We start from the raw sequence: 19,813 nt of genomic DNA, 5'->3' as shown, positions 1-19,813 counted from the left end.
AGGTACATTTCGATGGCCAAAGGCTGCCTCCTTAACTTTGGTTTTACTGGCTGGATTTCTTTCTCAAAAACCAAGCCTTAAACCCACCTCCCTCTGGAGCTCGTAGATTGGACAATAGGTCCCTGCCCTCCTAGCACAGAGTGAATGTACATGCTGAATAGTGACTGTTTCTCTTTTGGGCAGGAACCCTGAGGATCTTCCCCTCCTAGTTCATTACTTTTTTTTTTTTTTAGTTCTTCATTAAAGGAGCTGTCCCTTGATCAACTTCTTAAAGAGGCCTATTCATTGAATGGGTGTTACCTCACTCAAAGTGAGAACCTGAAAAGACCTTAGCCCTAAAGGGCCAGGGTCTCACAATGCATCCTGGGCCCTCTCCAGTGAAAATCAGACCACTGGACCCAGATGGCTCTGCAGGAGAAAGTGAGGCTGGTGACCTTACCCAGCCCTCCCTCACTCAGATCAAAGTCAGCTGCAAGTCATGTCATCATTTCCCTGATGTCACGGCCCTCTTCGAGAATGAAGGACAAACACATCTTACAATTGAACATTTAATAATTCCTTCCCTTTGAATTTTAGATTTGACCTTTAATCACTTGGTTGTGATTACAAGAATTTAGGATGTGCACTGAGAAGAAATAGGTTCCAGTGCTGACTCTGCCATTCTGACTTGTGACCTTAGACAAATCTGTGGATTTGTCTGAAGCATCTGCTCATTTATAAAATGAAATCGGATTAGATGTTCTTTATGGCAGCTAGGTGGCGCAGTGGATAGAGCCCTGGGCTTGGAATCAGGAAGATTCATTTTCCTGAGTTTAAATTCGGCTTCATACACTTCCTAGCTGTGTGACCCTAGACAAGTCACTTCACCCTGTTTGCCTCAGTTTCCTCATCTGTCAAGTGAGCTGGAGAAGGAAATGGCAAACCACTCTAGTATCTTTGCCTAGAAGACTCCAAATGGGGACACGAAGAATCAGACACAACTGAACAACACAGCAATGGTCCCTTTCAGTTCTAAAATTAAATGAATCAGTGGTTCAGGCAAAGAAAGACAAGGGGGCTGGTGCATCCCCTGCCAATAGCTTCCATGTTCTCACAGGAACAAAAGGACACCAACAGCTGTATCCTTAATCTAGGACAGCAGTTCTCAAAGTATGATCCAAGGGCCCCTGTGGGTCCCCAAGATCCCTTTTAGGGGGTCTTCAAGGTCAAAACTATTTTCATAATAAGACTAAGATGTCTTACCTTGTAGTAGATATAACGCACATATACAAAAGCTCTTTGGGAGGCCTTCAATAGTTTTTAAGAGTGTGAAGGGGTCCTGAGACCAAAAAATTTGAGAACCACTGGGCTGAGGCATGTAGGGGGAAGATAGATGCAGGGAGACAGTGAAAGGCTGTGTGTGTGTGTCTGTGCGCGCTAGGCCTGACTTGGGATTTCATTGGTATGAGGGACTCTCAGTAAGAAAACTCCCTCTATGATTGCAGATCAGCACCTGTTCTGTAACTTACAGGCTCAGAGAGTTGCTAGAGGTTTGGAGAGGACAAGGGATTTGCCTGGGGTCATGCAGCCAGGATATATCATAGGCAGGAATTGAACCCCCAGGTCTTCTGGGTTCCAAAGCCATCTCCATCCATTATACTACACTACTTCCCTTTTCTGCTTTCTCTCTTCTCTCCTTTTTCTCTCTCTTTTCTTCTTTCTCTCCCTCCAGGTAGGTAGATAAGTAAATAGAGTTGATAGATAGATATGATAGGTAGGTAGGTAGATGTATAGCTACTGATGGGTAATAATACGTACGCGCACACACACACACACATACACACAATTCTCTTAAGACTGTAGGTTGTAGAGATGGTCCTGGCCCACGTTGTTGGAGGGTGTTTCCTTCATCTAAGAATTCCTATGTCATTGACATCACAGCTCCATTCTCTATTCTATAAACACACACATATATCTGTGTATCTCTTTTATAGGAACTTCAAGCCAGTTAGCCCCAATAAAAATGTAACCCTGAGTAAATATATTGTTACGATATCTTATATAGATATGAAAATGCTGACCTGACAAATTTTTCCTCACTAGGATTATTACAATATGTGAAATGTGTAATATTAAATATAGGACTGTTTGTCCCTTTGGCATTACAGTAGCTTACCTGACCCTCCTATTAATTATTTAGGTATGGTTTTGATCATTACGTTTATTTGGTTTTTCATTTAGCTAATTTTAAGTGAGCAACTAGGTGGCATGGTGTATAGAGTGTTGGGCCTGGAGTTGGGAAGACCCAAATTCAAATGCAGCCCCAGATACTTACTAGCTGTGTTACCCTGGGCAAGTCACTTAACCCTGTTTGCCTCAGTTTCCTCATCTGTAAAATGCACTGGAGAAGAAAATGGCAGACCACTCCGTATCTCTGCCAAGAAAACCCCACATGGGGTGCGAAGAGTTAGACACAACTGAAACAAGTGAACAACAACATAATATGTACCACTCCTGGAAAGCCCAGGAGAAAACATGAGAACCTATAGGATCAATCCTGTGGTTTGCCATGTTCGATTTAATGGTTGTTTTGAAATAGAGGGTTTTTTTAAAAGTTATATATATTATGAGCATTATCAAGCAATTTTTTCTCCTTCCTACTTCCCCTACCAACCGTGGGCTATTTTTTAATGTGTTTATAAAAGGAAGAAGAGAAAAGATAAATTAGTTTTTGTCAAGTTTGAAGGAAACAATGTGAATGTTTTTTAAAAACTCATTGACTAATGTAATCGATAACTTTCTAAAACCCGATCATTGCTAATTTTCAGAGTGTCCCCTTCAAGCAAACTAGATTGTGGCCTTATGCCACCTGGATGTGCAGACCACACAAGCATCTAGCCCCCTTCTCCCCTCCACTGGGATTACACAGACTCACTACCACTAGGTGGAGGCTGTACCTCACAACATCTTCTAGGCTGGTGCTAAGGAACTTATGGTGAAATTTTTTTCTACTACCTACTTGTTTCCTGAATAAAGATTTCCTGAGTGTCCCACTTCCCTAGTGCTGCTGGCCTGTTTCTTTAATACTCCAGGAAAGAATCAGATCAGATGTAGAAAAACCATTACTTTAAAGTCATGATGATGAGAAAATCCTAGAGGAAAGAAATTATATATTTTCAGAATCTGTGCTTAAAGGACAAAAATGAAAGCCCTCAAGACCTCATTTGTTTACAGAATAGCTACTGTGGTGGTGGTGGTGGTGGTGGTGGTGACAAAAATGTAAGTAGGACCCAAACTCTGTATCTGGTCTGAGACCCTGAAAATTTTAAGATGATACAAAAAAAAATAGGGAAACTATAGATAGAGGAAAGCAGGGGTTCTTAACCTTCAGTCTGTGAACTTTTTAAAAATAGTTTGACAACTGTATTTCAATATAACTGATTTCCTTTGTAATCTACTGTGTGTTTTTATTTCACAGGGTGTCCCAAAAGTCTCATTGAAGTTTTAAGCATGAAGATTTTTGGAACTCCCTGTGCATTTAAAAATATTGTGAAAAAAAGTTCATAGGTTTCACTGGACAGCCAAAGGAGCCAATGACACACAAAAAAAGATTGTAAAAGGTAGTTAAAGGCAGAGTTGGCAAAACTGACAAATGCATTTTCTTGAACTTCGGAAGACTGGTCCTAACTATTCAAGAAAGTATTTGGAGTAAGAGCTGAGCTTTATTGATATAGCATTGTAAAGTTTACCAAGTCTTCCATGGTGTTTGAGCTTCTGTGAGGAAGGTACAACAGGTATTATTCTCAGTTTTTTAATCTTTTTCAGTCATGTCTGACTCTTCCTACCCTCATTTGGGGTTTTCTTGGCAAGGATACTGGGGGTGGTTTGCCATTTCCTTCTCCAGCTCATTTATAGTTGAGGAAACTGAGGCAAAGAAAGTTACATGACTTGCCCAGAGTCACATAGCTAGTAAAACTAGGAAACTCAGAGAAATAACTAATCAACTAACTCAGAGCTAGGTCAAGATTCAGACCTAGGTTTTTCTGACTCCAATTCTTGTATTATACCAAAAATGCCATTCATGTGAGTCATTAAAAATAGTAGAATAATTTATATGTCATTTGCACTTTACATTTTGAATATGTGGCTTGTTTTTGGTCATTGTAGAAAAATCAAGGAATATTATGAATCAAAAAAGCTGGTGATTAAGCACATTACTGAAGAAGAATATAGGGAGCAAGCAGAAATCGAGACGACCAAAGCGTTGCAGAGGTTGCGTGAGTTTTGCCAGAGCACAGACTTCCCATCGTGGTTAACTGTATCCAGACTCCAGTCCCCGAAAAAGTAAAAGAACATTCCATCCCTCTTAAAAGCTTTCTTTGTTGCATAGGCGCTAGGATTGTTCCCTTCTGGCTCTTGAGCCTATGATTTTCATTGGATTGGTTAGACCTTCTGTGAACATTCTGGTTGTGGAGTATAGCCGTTTCAAGATGGAAAATATAGATTAGACTATTAGTATCCGCAGTATTTTGCTTTCCATTCAAAGGAGAAGAGAGCAGATGCATTCTTCAATCCATTTTTCCTTATACTCTTGACTGACTTGACACAATTGCCCCAGCAGGTTAAATATTACTTTGGTCTGCTTATAGGCAAGATTTTAAAAAATGACCTTCAGATGGGAAGAAGTAAAGTGATGGGATATAAGACTGCTACTTCCTGAAACATTGAAATTATCTCTGAATTCACAGGGAATTATTCTTTCCCCTCCCTTCCCCTTCCCCTAACTTTCCTTACTTCTTTGGCTCACACTGAAATGTCAAACATTAAAATTAAAGAAAAATATGGACTGAGATTTCATTGGTATAGGAACTTTCCCATCAGAAACAGTCCTAGTGTAGACTGGCACCTGCTCTTGGAGATTTTCCTGGGGTCACTGAAATCAAATCACTTGCCCAAGTTCACAAGGCTAATATATGTCAGAGGACAGGCTTGAACCCTGGTTATTGTGATTTCAAGGCCATCTCTCTATCCACTGTGTGTTTGTTAGAGTTTATTTTTTATTTCTTTAAAAATAACAAAAAGAAAAGGAAATAGAATGAAGCGAATACATTTGACCATCTTGCATATTAATATGTTTTCTGATGCTTCCCAGATTACGTTTCTCCAGCAGTCATATAAACATCTATACTTTTTTGCTCCCACTGTGATGTTCTTTAAATGCCAATCTAGACTGACACAGAGATAAATTTAATTAAAGGATTGTCAGAATATGCAGAAAAACGCATTGTCTTCTGAGTAAAACTTTTTTTGTGCAAATGTTAAACCTCTTTTTTAAAAAATGTTTTTTGGTAGGTTTGCAGAATTTGTTTTGGGAGCGAGTCACCTGTCACCAGAAGAAATCAGAGCCCATGAAGAGCAGGTATGGCATCGGAGGCTGGTTCTTGGAAAGAGCAGCTCTTTAGCTCTAGAGGTTCCCCAGAGCCCAATTCACAAGACCTCAGGAAGAGGAAGTTGTTGAAATGCAGGTGGGTGTCAAAGGGAGGAGGAACTATCATAGGGAAACCAGGGCCACAGCAATTTCCCTGGAACACAGATGGGTCCCAAGGGAAAGGGAAACTAGACATTATAAATATCTTTGTGCCTGGAAGTCATCCTTGCTGGCAAGTTCTGCTGCCTATTGTGCTGTAGGTGGCAACCAAGATTCTTGAAGATTCCTTCTGAGTTTCCTAGAATGGAAAGTCTTCCTGGACAATGGGAGGCTTTCTTTCTATTCCATGAAGAGGTGCCTTATCAATTGTTGCATTAAATCTTCCTCTCGCTCTTCACAGTGAAAGAGGTTGTCGTCTTCTTCCAAGGAATCTCAGTTCTCAACTAGAGGAAGAAGCCATTGGTAATGTGACAGATGACTTTATACACCATTCCTCATTTGATTTTTTTTGGTTTGTTTTAGGTGTATTGGATAAAGATTGATAATTTTGAAAAAGGTAAACCTATTTTCCTTTTATTTTTTAAAGGTTTTTATGGTGTTTTCATGGAATGTAATTTCATGACATCAGCGTTTCTTTTCATATTTTATTTGAATGGTCATGTTCAAGTAATGTTTGAGCATGTTTACCTTCTAATATTCAAATCATTTTTTTTTTGTTTTTTGAGAAGAATGGCAGAGTGGGTAGAGAGCTAGCCTTGAAACCAAGAAGATCTGGGGTCAGTTCTACCTGTTGCACATGCTGGCTGTGTGACCATTGACATGTGACTTAACCTCAGGGTCCCAGGGAACTCACTAAGACTGAAGGTGTCAATCTGCCTTGATAAGAGGAAGCTTCCTCTCATGGGAGTTCCCTGTGCCAGTGAAATCAGAGGTCTGTCTGTTCCTTACCACATCCTATTTTTGTAGCAATACCTCATGGATCCATGGAAAAAGACCTTTGCTTTTGATTTTATGATCTTAAGCCAGAGAGGAAGGGAAATAATGTGAAGGAGAAGAAGCCTGGAACTGAAAACAGTTGTCCACAGGCTAATGGTCCAATAACCTCATATGTCGTAGCATCAATTCTCTTTAGTATTTGTCCTAGACATTTTATGTTCTAAAATTCACAAATACTTTCTTAAGCATTCTTAAGGAATCCTCTCTCTGGAAGGAAGGACAAAGGCAGGACTGGGATGGGAACAAATAAAGCTGTGTTGCATCACTGAACCAAGCCAGGGGTAGTTTTACTCTCAGTGGCTAATGGCATAGGACCCAGAACTGGGAACTAATGCAGAAATGAATTTTTAAATGGCACTTCTTTGGCAAAATGGAATGTTTCCTTCTACAAACCCTGTTATTTTTTGATGATTTAATATTTTATTTTCCCTCAATGACATTGTAAAAACAATTTTTAATGTTTGGGTTTTTTTTTTTTGGAGGGGAGAAGGCAGGGCAGTTGGGGTTAAGTGACTTGCCCAAGGTCACACAGCTAGTAAGTGTGTCAAGTGTCTGAGGCCATATTTGAACTCAGTCCTCCTGACTCCAGGGCCGGTGCTGTACTCACTGTGCCACCTAGCTGCCCCTAATGTTTGTTTTTTAAAATATTGAATTCCAAATTTTCTCCTTCTCTCTTTCCCCTCCCTCCTCTTATTGAGAAGGCAAGCAATTTGATATAGGTTACACATGTACATTCATGCAAAACATATCTCCATGTTAGTCATGTTGTAAAAGAAAACATACCAAAAAAGGACAAGAAAACAAAGTAAAGAAAAAGTGTGCTTCAATCTGCATTCAGACTTCATCAGTTCTTCCTTGGAGGTGGATAACACTTTTTATCCTAAGTCCTTCAGAATTATCTTGGATCATTGTATTGCTGAGAATAGCTAAGTTATTCATAGCAGATCATCATACAATATTGCAGTTATTGTGTACAATGTTCTTCTGGTTTTCGTCATTTCACTTTGTATCAGTTTGTGTAAATCATCAGGCAACTTGTAATTAGGTAATTAACTTACGTCAAGCACACTCAGTCCACTCTTTCTTGTGGTAGCCATTTATCAGTAAACTAAAGCAAGTATTTTCTCTTCTGACATAATCAACAATCTATTTCAAATGACCATTTGTGAGTGTGCACAGGCACAGAACCATTGGAGTCATCATCTTAGTTTTAGACACAAGATGAGACCAGGTAATCTTTTTTACAAATATATTTTCTGGTAGTGTGTTGTAAATCTTTCCTGTGCCTCCAACGATCATGGACAAACACCTTGGTGGGAGTTCAGAATGTTCAGGGTAATGTGACCAGTCTAAGTAATTGGACTCTATTATAGTAATTGGTAATATTTGGAGTAGTACCACATAGGGACCCTCCTCATCTCACCTCCCCTCAATCCATTTATTCCCATAACCTCATCTGAGCCTTTGGGAAAGGGGAGGAGGATAGAGAAATGGGTTTGAGAGGGTAGAGAGAAAGCCCTTTGGTTTCTGGGGGGCTAGTTAAATGGATAACTAGTATGACAGGGTTTACACTTTTGAAGCTCTGAAATAACAAAAAAATTTTTTTAACATTTTTTCAGAGAACATTTTTTGTTGTTACCTTTACTTGAACAAATTTACTTGATTACAGTGAAAAGTTGGATAATTAAAATGTGATTTTGTATGTGTGTTGATGTATTGTGTGTTTGCTTGTGCTGGAGGTAGGGGCCATTATTTTTATTCTCCCAATGTGACTCATTACAGGTCTCCCCCACACCTCTACAGAAAGTTATAAGGGACCTTTTTGATATTAGTGGAGGGCTTAAATAAATAAAGATCTCCACCTCCACCCTTCACAGGTGGTTGAAGCTCTTGGTCTCGTTCCTCACACCACCACCGAGGTGTGCAATTATCCAGCAGAATTGAACCCTTAATCACATGACATTGCTCACACAAAGTGCCTCACAAAGGCTTACTGTAGTTAATGAGCTGGACTGTTTAACACAAAATGCATAGGCAGGCTGTTGCATAGGTGGCTGTGTTTAAACAATTAGGTCATTCAAACATTATTTTTAAAAGTTCTTCAAATCTATTTTACATGTCACCAAACTGTTTTGTGAAACTGTTGTCTAGTTTGCCAATGGTATTTAGGACTAATTCTCAAAGACTGTATTCCTTTGACACTGGGTAGTGTCTTTATCATCTTTCATTTGTGTAGAGCAGGGACTCTTTAATTGTGTGGCATTTTGGCAAATTCTCATAATGATGTTTTTAAAATAATAAAGTAAATATGTAAGATTACAAAGGAAACCAGTTATATGCAAATTGCTATCAAAGATTTTTTTTAAATCCACAGACCTTGGGTTTAGAATCATCCAGATGTTTGATATGTTTACAGTTTTTAGAAACTAGGGAGTAAATGTTGAAATGTAATATACCTGAGGCTGTGGAGAAGTTGTAATTGAGAAGGAAGATAAGAGAAAGGTGCAGTAATGAGGCAATGTGGTACAGTGGAGAGAGAGAGCTTCAAATCCTACCTCAGACACTCCCTGTGTGACCTCGAACGACTTCCTTAACATCTCTGGGCCTCAGTTTTCCTCATCTGTAAAGTGAGGGTGTTGGACTAGATAGGCTCTTGGGCAGGTTTGTGTTGGTAAAGGTTTACAACTTGCTCTAAAGCAAAAAAAAAAATTAAGTTGAATTTGCATTTTTAACATTTTCTCCATCACTTTTTAATAAAAGTCTAGACAATCAACAAAACAATAAATTAAGCCTGGATTTGTAGCATTCACCAATTTGTGAGGTATAAGTGCTCGTGCTGAAAATTTAACAATTTGCTTTTAGAAGCTAGTAGGAGCTAACTCCAACAAACCACTTCTTTTGGGTACCTTCCAAATCTAGGTCTCTGAACTTACAGCACTGTAACACTTGGCACAGTCAGTTGACAAACCACTCCACTGTCTTTACCTCATGGACAGCATTGGTGTGCTGTGGTCCACAGGGTCAGGAAAAGTCAGACATGACTGAACAACAAAATGCTTACTATGTGCCAGGCACTGTGCTAAATGCTAGGGATACAGAGAGAGGCAAAAGACAGTTCCCCTCCTCAAGGAGCTTACGATCTTCTAGGGGATACAGCAAACAAACAACCAGATGGAGACTGCTCAGAGATCGATTCTAGAGAAATTACTTTTTAAAATAGGCTTTTCATTGTCCAAACTGATGGAGAGGGACCATCAGCAGGAATAAGGTAAGGTGCTGCTTAACCTTTGGTAACCAGGCAGGGCTTTGCTATTATAGCTCCCTGGAGTCGGTGGCCATTAGGATAGATTTCAAATATTTTACCGTGGCCACGTGGTCAAAGTAGTAGAAAGAACAGTGGACTTGCGGCGAGAAGATCTGAATTCAGGTGCCAGCTCTGCTGCTTATTAGCTGTGAGACTTTGGGCCTCAGTTTCTCTATTTTAAAGTGAGGAGTTAAACTAAGGTTCCTTTCAGCTCTAAAGTTCCATGATTTCAAGGACATTCCCTCCCTGAGGTTTTGCTCCTGTTGTACCTTCCGGTCTTTCCAACAGTGATCAAGAATGCAGTGGGCATAAAGCTCTTAACTAGTGCTCAGAAAAGAAAGAAGAAAAGCCACAGGCCATTGGATATAGTGGGCTGGTGTGCTGGCCACAGAGCTTGGGAGAACCGAGTTCATATCTCTTCTAGCACTGCCTATGTGGCTCCAGAGAGTCACTCAGTCTTCTAGTGCAAGAATGGCAAACCACTCCTGTATCTTTACCAAGAAAATCCCAGATGGGATCCCCTTTGTGATCCTTTACCATTTCCTTCTCCAGCTCATTTCAGATGAGGAACTGAGGCAAACTGAGTTAAGTAACTTGCCCAGGGTTGTGAAGCTAGGAAGTCTCCAAGGTCAGATTTGAACTTCGGTCTTCCTGACTCTAGGCCTGGTACTCTATCCACTGCACCACCTAGCTGCCAGAATTGGCCTAAGGTGGGTGAATAATCTATCCAAGGATGAGGAAGAGCTATTTGTGGCTGTTCTGTGCATGTAGATCATGTGTTTGGGATCACAGAATTTATAACAGGAAGGGACCTTACAGATAATTTAGTCCACCCCTTCACTTTATCAATCAATCAATGAAACATTTATTTAGTGCCTACTATGCCAGGCCCAGTACTAAGCCCTTTACAGACATTTCATTTGATCCTCACAAGAACCCAGCGAGGCAGGTGCTATTTTTGTCCCCACTTTACAGCTGAAGAAACTGAGTTAGGCAGAAGTTAAATGACCTATCCAGGATCACACAGCTAGTAAGTGTCTCAAGTTGGATTTGAATTCAGGTCTTCTGGCTCCAGGCCCAGTGCTTTATCCACTGTGCCACCCAGCTCACCCTAAGAAATGAAAGGCATTTTTAAAAGAAATCAATGGTTGTAAGTTGATTCCAAATGTTTTAGTAAAACTTGGAGGTAAAAATAAATTGAAGTTGCAGGGTTTAATGCCCAGGAATCCTTTCTGTATCTCAAACCACCCATGAATACTCTGGAATCAAGTCTCTGTTTTCTTTCCCCACCTTAACCAGTTTTGCTTTCTAAATACCCACCATCCTTCCTCATGATCTTTCTTCTCCTGGGACCCCGTTTCTACCTGATTCATTTCTTCAGTCGTTGCTTTCACTGTTTAACGACATTTTCCTAGAGTTTCTAATGAAAGAATTATTTAGCACGTCTTGAAGTTTAATCTAGGTGGCACAGCGGGTGAGTACACTGGACTTGAAGTCAGGAGGACCAGACATGCGATAGCTATGTGGCCCTGGGTGAACCACTTCACAGACTCTATTTCACAATAATAGCACCTACCTTGCAAAGTTGTTGAAGATCAAATGAAATACCATGTACAGTGACTTCTAAACCTTAAAGCTCCATGTAAATGCTAGCTACTGTTATTATTTACTCTCAGGATAGGAGAGAAATCAAAGGATAGGTTTGTAGCCTTATTACCAGGTCCTGAGAGCTATGGAAAAATGGCAAAGCTGCCTGACACAAGCTGTCTGTCACTTAACTCCCGGGCCTCACCTATCAGTTGTGGACACACTGTATCGAATTACATATCTCTCTTCTTAGATCTGTCCCCCAACATACTTATTTTCATAGAAGTAAAATGATCCTCTTCTTCCTTAGAAATTTAAGTATGCAAATAGCAAGGCAGCTAGGTGGTACAGCAGATAAGCAGCGTTGGGCCCGGAGTCAGGAAGACTCATCTTCCTGAGTTCAAAAAGCTGCTCAGACACCTCCTAGCTGTATGACCCTAGGCAAGTCACTTAGCCCCGTTTGCCTCAGTTTCCTCATCTGCCAATGAGCTGGAGAAGGGAATGGTACAACCATACCAGCATCTTTGCCAAGGAAACCCTGAGAGCCGTGACAAAGAGCCTGACTCTGAAAAATGACTTAACAACTAAAGCAAATAGCAAAGGCTTCATAAAAACAGAATACAATTAGTCCTTGCCAAAGAAAACAGCGAAACAGATCCCCTGCCCTACAACTCATCCATATTCCTCCCTTCTTCCTGCCCAGGCATCTCACCCTCACAGCTCTGGGCTGGTTTCCTCTTGTTGTTCAAGGGGTCACAGAGAGTCGGACATGACTGAAACTGAACAACACAAGGCCATTAACTTAGGGGTAATTCTCCCATATCGTGAAACTATGAAACAAGTCATTAAGGCAGTGATTCAGAAACCCTTATTTTGTAACATCTGCGTTTCCAGTGATTTAAAGACCTATGTCACAAAATGCTCAGAAATTACTTGAATTCACTTGAATGTTAAAAGTATGATCCTGAGGGGTGGGGTGAATGGGAGGGAAACATCCTGTCACAAAATCAAGTAAAAAGTTTGGGTATTAATGCCTAAAAGGCAGTTGTTGCAGCTGAGCAAGTACTGGCATCAACAATCCCTTAAAAAGTTCACTTGGAGTAGATGTTTGTTTAGTCAATGGAGATTCTTTTATGTATTTGGCCACATTGAACCATTTAACAGGTATTTTAAAAATGTGCATTTATTTTTATTTTTCCAACATGTCAACGGTGCATTTCCAAAACAGCAGGCGTTTCAAAGGAAAATCAGAAGTGTAAACACAGAATACAGTATAAGCTACAGACTTCCTACAGTGTGACAGTCCACATACTGTACATTCAGAGGTGAGGTGAAGCCCATCACCTATTTCTTCATTTCCATAATTATATAAACACAATAAATACATCTGATTTTAAAGGTCACTTAAAATGAGTCATGATCATTTACAGTACAGTAGTTTTTTCAAGTGCAAAAATAACTAGTGGCTAGTTCAATTTCTCACCTTTCTTTAACTTTTAATGCTGTGTTTCACTGTGAAGTCAGACATTCAAGGGCATGACCCCCCACCCCTCCACCCATGCAGTCCTGGGCAGCAGGTTAGGGAAGAACCCAGACTAAACAGTTACACCAGAGGACCAGAGGGTGGAATGTGTCATTTTTAAGTCTGTTCATTCTCTCTGTTTACCCGTGCGGAACTCACAGCTGACTTGTCTGTGAGAAAATCCCAACTTAAAAAGTAGCTGACTTTTATTTACAGCAGTGTCTTCCACCTCCTCCCCACCAAGGCTGGACGCTAACTTTAGCCTGTTATTCTAGCAACAGTCTTGGTGTGGGGTACCCCTTCAGCTAGAGTTCTGGCAGCAGAAGTGGTAATGTCTGAAGACGCAAATACCGCTATCTGAACCTTCCAGTGTCTGACTATGTCTAGACTATAAAAATGTACTGTGACTTTGTTTCCCTAGTAAATGTGTTATTTTCATTTCCTTCTTTTTTGCTCCTCATTCCCTATTACCTTCCGCACTAAAGGGAGTAGGGAAGGAATCCACAAACACCCAAAAAACCATGATGTAATAATTTCTTATTAATTTTAACCTCACCCCAGGCACTTAATTTCCTACTGTCCTTTATAAATTGCCTCCACAGTACTGCTTAAAGAAACCCTTAGGAAACTAGATGAATTTTTTGAAATTGCATCAGTTAATTAGGGCCTCTGTAAACAGTAAGAAAGGCTAGTTTATATTACAAACATACCTAGTAATCCTTGTCTAATAAGCTACAGCATACTGAATTGGTTTATTTTAAATAATCCCTCATTTCTGGCCTTTCTCAAAGCCCATTTCTAAAAAATAAAATAAAATAAAAAACTCTTTTTAAAGCTTAATTTAGCTTGCAGCAGCCAATGGCAGCTTTACTTCTCAAAAATCTGACTATTACCTTATACACCATCCACCTAGAAAAATATATTAGCTAAAGATATTCAAAGTGTCTGGTGAAACTTTTTTTTTCTTTCCTGTTTTCTTTTTTACAAAAGAATTTCTGTTACTAATTTTCATCTGGTTCCTTCTTTAGTATTTCACATCATTTTCTGTCATGATGTTTCTCCTCAAGAGAAAAATAAATTAACTGCATCTTATCCTATTTCAATTTTTTTTCCAGTAAGGATGAATTCAATATTCAAAAATTCAAATAATCGATCACAGAAGGGGGTAAATTATAACAGCAAAGAACTTGAAACACTTTCCCTCCTCTTAACGTAACTGCTGGTTTCAACTCTTCTCAACTTGGCAAAGAAATCTTATGACAAAAACCAAACTTTAGCAAAGGAGCTGAGAGTTCTCTCTGTAACTTCCTTTCTATCCATAATCTCCCAAAGAGATTAAATTTCTTTTCCGAATATGTACTGTAGTTAATATGCATTTTCATGTTAATGATTTTAAACATTTAAAGCATGTGTTGCATGTATTATAATCTTTAAGATGAACAGAGGCTCAGGTACTGGGCCCCTTCCAGGGCTTCTTAACAGAGACCCCAAGTCTTCCATGTAACATGTAAAATGAGAGGGCTTTGTCTCAGTGTGTGCTAGTAGTGGGCTGAGGGTGACTATCCTTGGAAAGGTGTTCCACTACAGAGGATGCAGCAGGATGAACATAACCATCCTTGGGAAAGTCATCTGCAATAGGGGAAGCAGGGTTGGTCTGGGATGCCGCTTCAGGGGTTGGTCCATCTCCCGACAGGTTGGAGTTAGTCACACTTGGGGAATGCCTCGCTGTGTAGGATGGTGAAGTTTCCTGGTTCTCACTGGTCTCCTACAGAAGAGAAAACAACACATTGTAGAAAACAGCCCACATAAGAGGACGGCTGCCCAACATCTCACGAACTGATGGCAAGTATATCCGGGCAGCCCCAGGAACCATGATTGTATGATCCTTTTCAATGGGGTATATGAAAATGGGTGGCAGCCCCAAAGTGGTGGGTGACTATGAGTACTGAAGAAATAAGGTAAAACGTCTTACCTTTCATTTCTTTTCCTATCTGCCGAGAAGCCGCATGAAAAACATAAACACTGTAAGTAGATTTATTCTTGTATACAGACCAGGCTGTTCATTACTAATGAAATGCCCGATAACACTGTACTATAGTATATAACCATGGAGCAGCACTGGAGCTGGAAGAAACCTAGGATGTTATCTAGTCCAATCCCCACCACGCCCCCTTTTACGGATGACGAAACTGAGGCCCAGAGAAATGGCAGGACTTGCCCAAGGCCACAGAGCTAGTCATTTCTCCATCTCTGTGACATCAGGGGCAGAAACATGTCTCTGGGAGTTGAAACCTGTCTCAGGACTTCAGAGTACATATTTTATAAGAGAAGTACAAATTAGCACTTGGGAAAATGGGAGCATCTACTGGTAGAAATTTCCACCAGAGGCCAGATTTGTATTTATGAGCAATAAGACATATACAAAACATCAAACTGCCCTCTGATTCAGTGCCTGTGAGTTTAAAGGGGCAAGTTCAAGATCAAGACAAGAAGATTTGAATCTGCCATTGAAGGTGTCATAATTCAATGGGGCTGTAAGTGTGGCAATATGGTAGAATGGTCTATTCAAAAGAATTAAGAGTTCTGTGGCTGATTGCTCTGGGTAAAGAGCTAATAGCTTGAAGGAATGTCAATTAATTCTCCCAGTCTCACACAAAGATGAACACGAGCCCCTAATTTAATGTAAAGACTGACTTTTCTTTTTAAAAAAGGAGCAAATGATATCCTTGTGTTATTGTCTTTGTAGGTGTGAGACCTACAGTATCACAGTTTTGGGGGATGAAAAGAGCGTTTTGATGAAATGGGAAAGGCATAAATGAAAATTAATGACCAGGACAACTGTGTGAAGAGTATTTAACATATCTCCTACAAGATGAAATGCCCCTTTTCCTCTTCATTTCTCTTTTCCCCTGCCTTCTCCAAGTACTCTGAAGTCACTCTGAAGGTCGGTCCAGCATTAGGGCATTTACAAGGAGGAAAGTTAAAGGGGGATTATTGGTAGAGGAAGGAGAGAGTGGGAAGTCTTTTGGCAATTGCAGGGCTTTAAGGTTTTCTTTTAATTTATCTACAAATACAGATACAGAGACAGCTATCCAGTCATCAAATAAGTACCCTGCCAGCATGCCTTATCTTCACTTGGAAAGAACATAGTTTCAGAGTCAAAGAAAATTCATAATCTGGGCTCCTTTGATCCTTTCCCCTATGTTTGGAGGTTGGCAAAGTATCACTTACACCAAGTCAGCTGAGGTTCCTTGAGCAAGACCCATGCATGGGTTCTTGTGTTGTACCCTTTGAGCAGGGACCATAAAAAAATCTATCCTATTCCTGCAATGAAACACTCCAGCAGTGGAAAGAACACAGAACTTTTGGAGACTTCTTTAAGTTTTTTAAAGAAGATGAGATGAAGCAGTATAGCGGATAAAAGGCTAGCCCTAGAATCGGGACGATCAAGGTTCAAGTCCTATTTTTGACACCTAGTAGCTGTGTGACCGTGGTAAGTCACATAATCTTCTCATATGTTACAGATGAATTACCAATGCACATTTCCCATAACAGGAATTCCCTACATGGATGAAATTTTAGGCCTATAACCAGCTCTCTCCATGCCCCCACTCCCTTGCCAAAATGAATGAAGATGGTGCAGAACTAAGTTTCAAAGTTAGTGTTAAGAAGAGAGCAATCGTTTTAACATGTAATTGGAAAAATAAAATATATATTAAAAAAAGAGGGCAATCATACCTGCAGGGGCTGAATCTCAGAAGCCCGGCCAGTTTTGGTTAGTTGCATCATCTCTTTAATTTGATAAAGCGCATAGACAAAAGTAACCCACGGAGAAGAGCTGACCCCCCATGCAGGCTTGTTCACATCTTCCTGTTCTTCTTGGTGTTTGGTTTTCTTGGGAGGAAGTCTGGGTTCAAGGCGAGGCATGATATCTTCTGTCTGCTGCTGCACCAAGTCAATAGTTGCTATGGGGACAGGGCTGGAAGGAACAGGAATCCTTTCCGCCAGCATAGTCTTATCTGAAATGAGAGTGAAGTTAAAACAACTCTGAAGAGTTTTCTTTATAGCGTAAGTTAAGTCAAGTCAACAAGCCTTCATTAAGTGTGCCAGGCACTGAAGATATAAAGAAAGGCAACCTCCCCCAAAAGGTTCTATTCTCAAGATGCTTACAAACCAATGGGGAGTCAACCTATAAAAAGCATGCACAAACAAAATATGAAAGATGAATTGGAGATAATGAACAAGGAAAAGCAATATTGTTGAATGGGTTTGGGAAAGCCTTCTTGGGAAGTCTTTTCTTATCTCAGACCTGAAGGAAGCCAGGGAAGCCAGGAGGGAAAGAGGAGGAAGGAGAGAATTAGTGTAACTTCTACAAGCACACTCCCAGGTTAATCTGATTTGCAACATGCAATATGTTTCACCGAGTAACTCATTTGTCAAGCATGCATTGCTGAGGTTGCAAGTTGGGACTTTTTCTGTGGAAGCTCAATGAACATATGGAAGTCTGATCTCCATTTGACTTGATTTCAAGAGGACATCTGAAAGGCAGTTTCAGGGAATGATATTGTTCCCATGTGACTTGTGAGACTGATGCGCTGAACTGGGTAACTTGATACACAGGAGGGGAAGGGGAAGAGAAATCCTCATTAGCCTGAACCAAGGCTGTGGGAGAACTAGGTGACCCAAGTCAGATATCTGAAAAAAATAGGGTTTTGTCTCTTTTGCTGAATTAAACTCTGTTAAACTCAGCCCCCGGGGTTTTAGCAACATTTCTGGTTCTCCGAAGAAAAATGCTTCAATACATTCGATAAAGATGGTTAAAAAAGATGGCCAAAAAGAAGTGAGTTCTGTCCTAAGATCCAGGAAACAAGCAGTTTTATCCCATGGCCTGACTCATGTTTATAAGGTGGATAGGAAATCAATGAAAAGCATGACACACCTTAATCAAGCCTCCAAATTGCTTTTTATAGAGGCTTCATCCTGTTTAAAACTTTTATTTAAGACTGGTTTCAGGACAGGGTTACACCTCGACCAAAAGTTCATAACTATTAAACCAGGTTGAAAGGCAGTGTGTAATACAGTGGGAAAAGGCCTAAACCTGGGAGTCAGTGGGGCAGCTGGGTGGCACAATGAATAGAGTGCTAGGCTTGGAGTCAGGAAGATTCATTCCCAAGTTCAAATCTGGCCTCAGACACTTCCTAGCTGTGTGACCCTGGGCAAGTCACTAACCCTGTTAACCTCAGTTTCCTCACCTGGAAAATGAGCTGGAGAAGAAAATGGCAAACCACTCCAGTGTCTTTGCCAAGAAACCCCCAAATGGTGTCACAAAGAGTTGGACATGAAGAACAACCACAAACAATAACTGGAATTCAAAAGGCCTGGCATTTATGTGTGGCTCAACCGCTCATGAGCCTAAAAACTCTGGAAAAGTCATTTCATCCCTAGGAGCCCTCATTTTTCCTCATCTGTAAAATGAGCATAAGAGACCAGGGTTCTAGTCTCATCTGCTACTAACTCTCAGGGTGACCTTGAAGAAGTCATTAACTTCTGCCTAGGCATCAGTTTTCTCAACTGTAAAATGAAATTATTTCTAAGGGTCCCCTCTCACTTCTAACATTCTATGATGATGATAAATTCTTGTCCTGCCAACTTCATGGGGTTATTCTGATGATCAAGTAAGGTAATATCATCATAAAAGCACTTTGTAAATTACAAAGTGCTGTATGAATGATTCTTAGTTATATTTTTTTTTTCAATGATAAAAATGTTTTCTCTCCCTCCCAACCCCCTCATTGGGGGTGGGTTGGGGGAGGCCTCTGGTAACAACATTGCACGGTCAGACTAAATAAACCCACACTGGCCTTGCTCAAAAAACACACACTCATTCTGCACCCTGAGTCTAATACATTTTTGCCAGGAGGTGGATAGCATGCTTCATCACGGATTCTCTACAATTATGATGGCCATCCCACTGTAGCTTTCAAAGTGCTTTGTTTTTATAGTGTTGTTGTCATGGTATGCATCGTTCCCTTGGTTCTCTTCCCTTTACTCTGAATTAGCTCATCTAAGTCTTCCTGAGCTTCTCTGAAACTAACCCCCTTTTACAACAGTATTTCATTCTGTTGCTAAGGCCGTGCCATACGAATGACAGTGAGAACACAGCTATTCCCCTCTCGACCCTAGTGAATGGCCTCCAAATATTTTACAACCTTATACACACATCACCTTGATTCTGTACTCGCTTCGATGCATCCAAGAAATTTAAGATCTCTCCCAGTCCTGTCGTTGCTGTAGCTCAGACGTTTCAGTCATGTCAGACTCTCCGTGACCCCGCTGGGGTATTCTTGGCAGAGATACTGGAGTGGCTTGCCATTTACTTCTCCAGTTCATTTTACAGATGAAGAAACTGAGGCAAAGAGGGTTAAGTGACTTGCCCAGAGTCACACATCTAGTGTCTAAGGCCAGATTAGAACTCAGGAAATAAGTCTTCCTGACCAGGACTGGCACTCTATCCACTGTGCCACCTAGCTGCCCAATCCTATCCAAATCCAAAACAAAAATATTCTTTTGAACCAAGAGTCACTTAATACAAAACAACTTAATCTGAGACCAATTGATTAGTTGACACTTAAGGTCCTTTCCAGTCCAAAATGCTATGGATGATATGGTCTAGTGCAGGGATGGGGAACCTGCAGCCTCAAGGCCACATGTAGTTCTCTAGGTCCTCAAGTGTGGCCTTTTGACTGAGGCCACACTTTATACAACAAATCTCCTTAATAAAAGGATTTGTTCTGTAAAAACCTGGACTTAGTTAAAAGGTTGCACCCAAGGACCTAGAAGGCCACATGTGGCCTCAAGGCCACAGGTTCCCTAACCCTGGCTAGTGGATATATTCGCGAACAATCCAAGGAAATGTCACACACCAATAAAGACACTAGATTTGGGAGGAATCACGGATACAAAATTCTGCTAGATGATGTATTAGCGTTAGCCTGTC

The 19,813-nt window shown here is 40.5% G+C and overlaps 2 protein-coding genes across 2 annotated transcripts in view; one reads left to right on the top strand and one right to left on the bottom strand.

Moving 5' to 3' along the window:
* NEMP2 (nuclear envelope integral membrane protein 2) overlaps nucleotides 1-12,573 on the top strand; it is a 49,001-nt gene extending 36,428 nt beyond the window's left edge. Inside the window, exons 9-12 of the mRNA XM_036745557.1 lie at nucleotides 4,147-4,323; nucleotides 5,332-5,504; nucleotides 5,930-5,963; nucleotides 12,523-12,573. Of these exons, the coding sequence (XP_036601452.1) occupies nucleotides 4,147-4,323; nucleotides 5,332-5,497 (343 nt within the window). The 3' untranslated portion in view covers nucleotides 5,498-5,504; nucleotides 5,930-5,963; nucleotides 12,523-12,573. The remainder of the gene's footprint in view (nucleotides 1-4,146; nucleotides 4,324-5,331; nucleotides 5,505-5,929; nucleotides 5,964-12,522) is intronic.
* Nucleotides 12,574-12,711: 138 nt separating this feature from the next.
* MFSD6 (major facilitator superfamily domain containing 6) overlaps nucleotides 12,712-19,813 on the bottom strand; it is a 91,198-nt gene continuing 84,096 nt past the window's right edge. The window contains 2 exon segments of the mRNA XM_036745556.1: nucleotides 12,712-14,581; nucleotides 16,555-16,835. Coding sequence (XP_036601451.1) covers nucleotides 14,345-14,581; nucleotides 16,555-16,835 — 518 coding nt within the window. The 3' untranslated portion in view covers nucleotides 12,712-14,344.

This window comes from Trichosurus vulpecula, chromosome 2 (genome assembly GCF_011100635.1).
Source record: "Trichosurus vulpecula isolate mTriVul1 chromosome 2, mTriVul1.pri, whole genome shotgun sequence".
In the NCBI taxonomy this organism is placed as follows: Eukaryota; Metazoa; Chordata; class Mammalia; order Diprotodontia; family Phalangeridae; genus Trichosurus; species Trichosurus vulpecula.
Note: the sequence above shows the minus strand (reverse complement) of the source record. Positions and strands in the feature narration are given on the sequence as shown.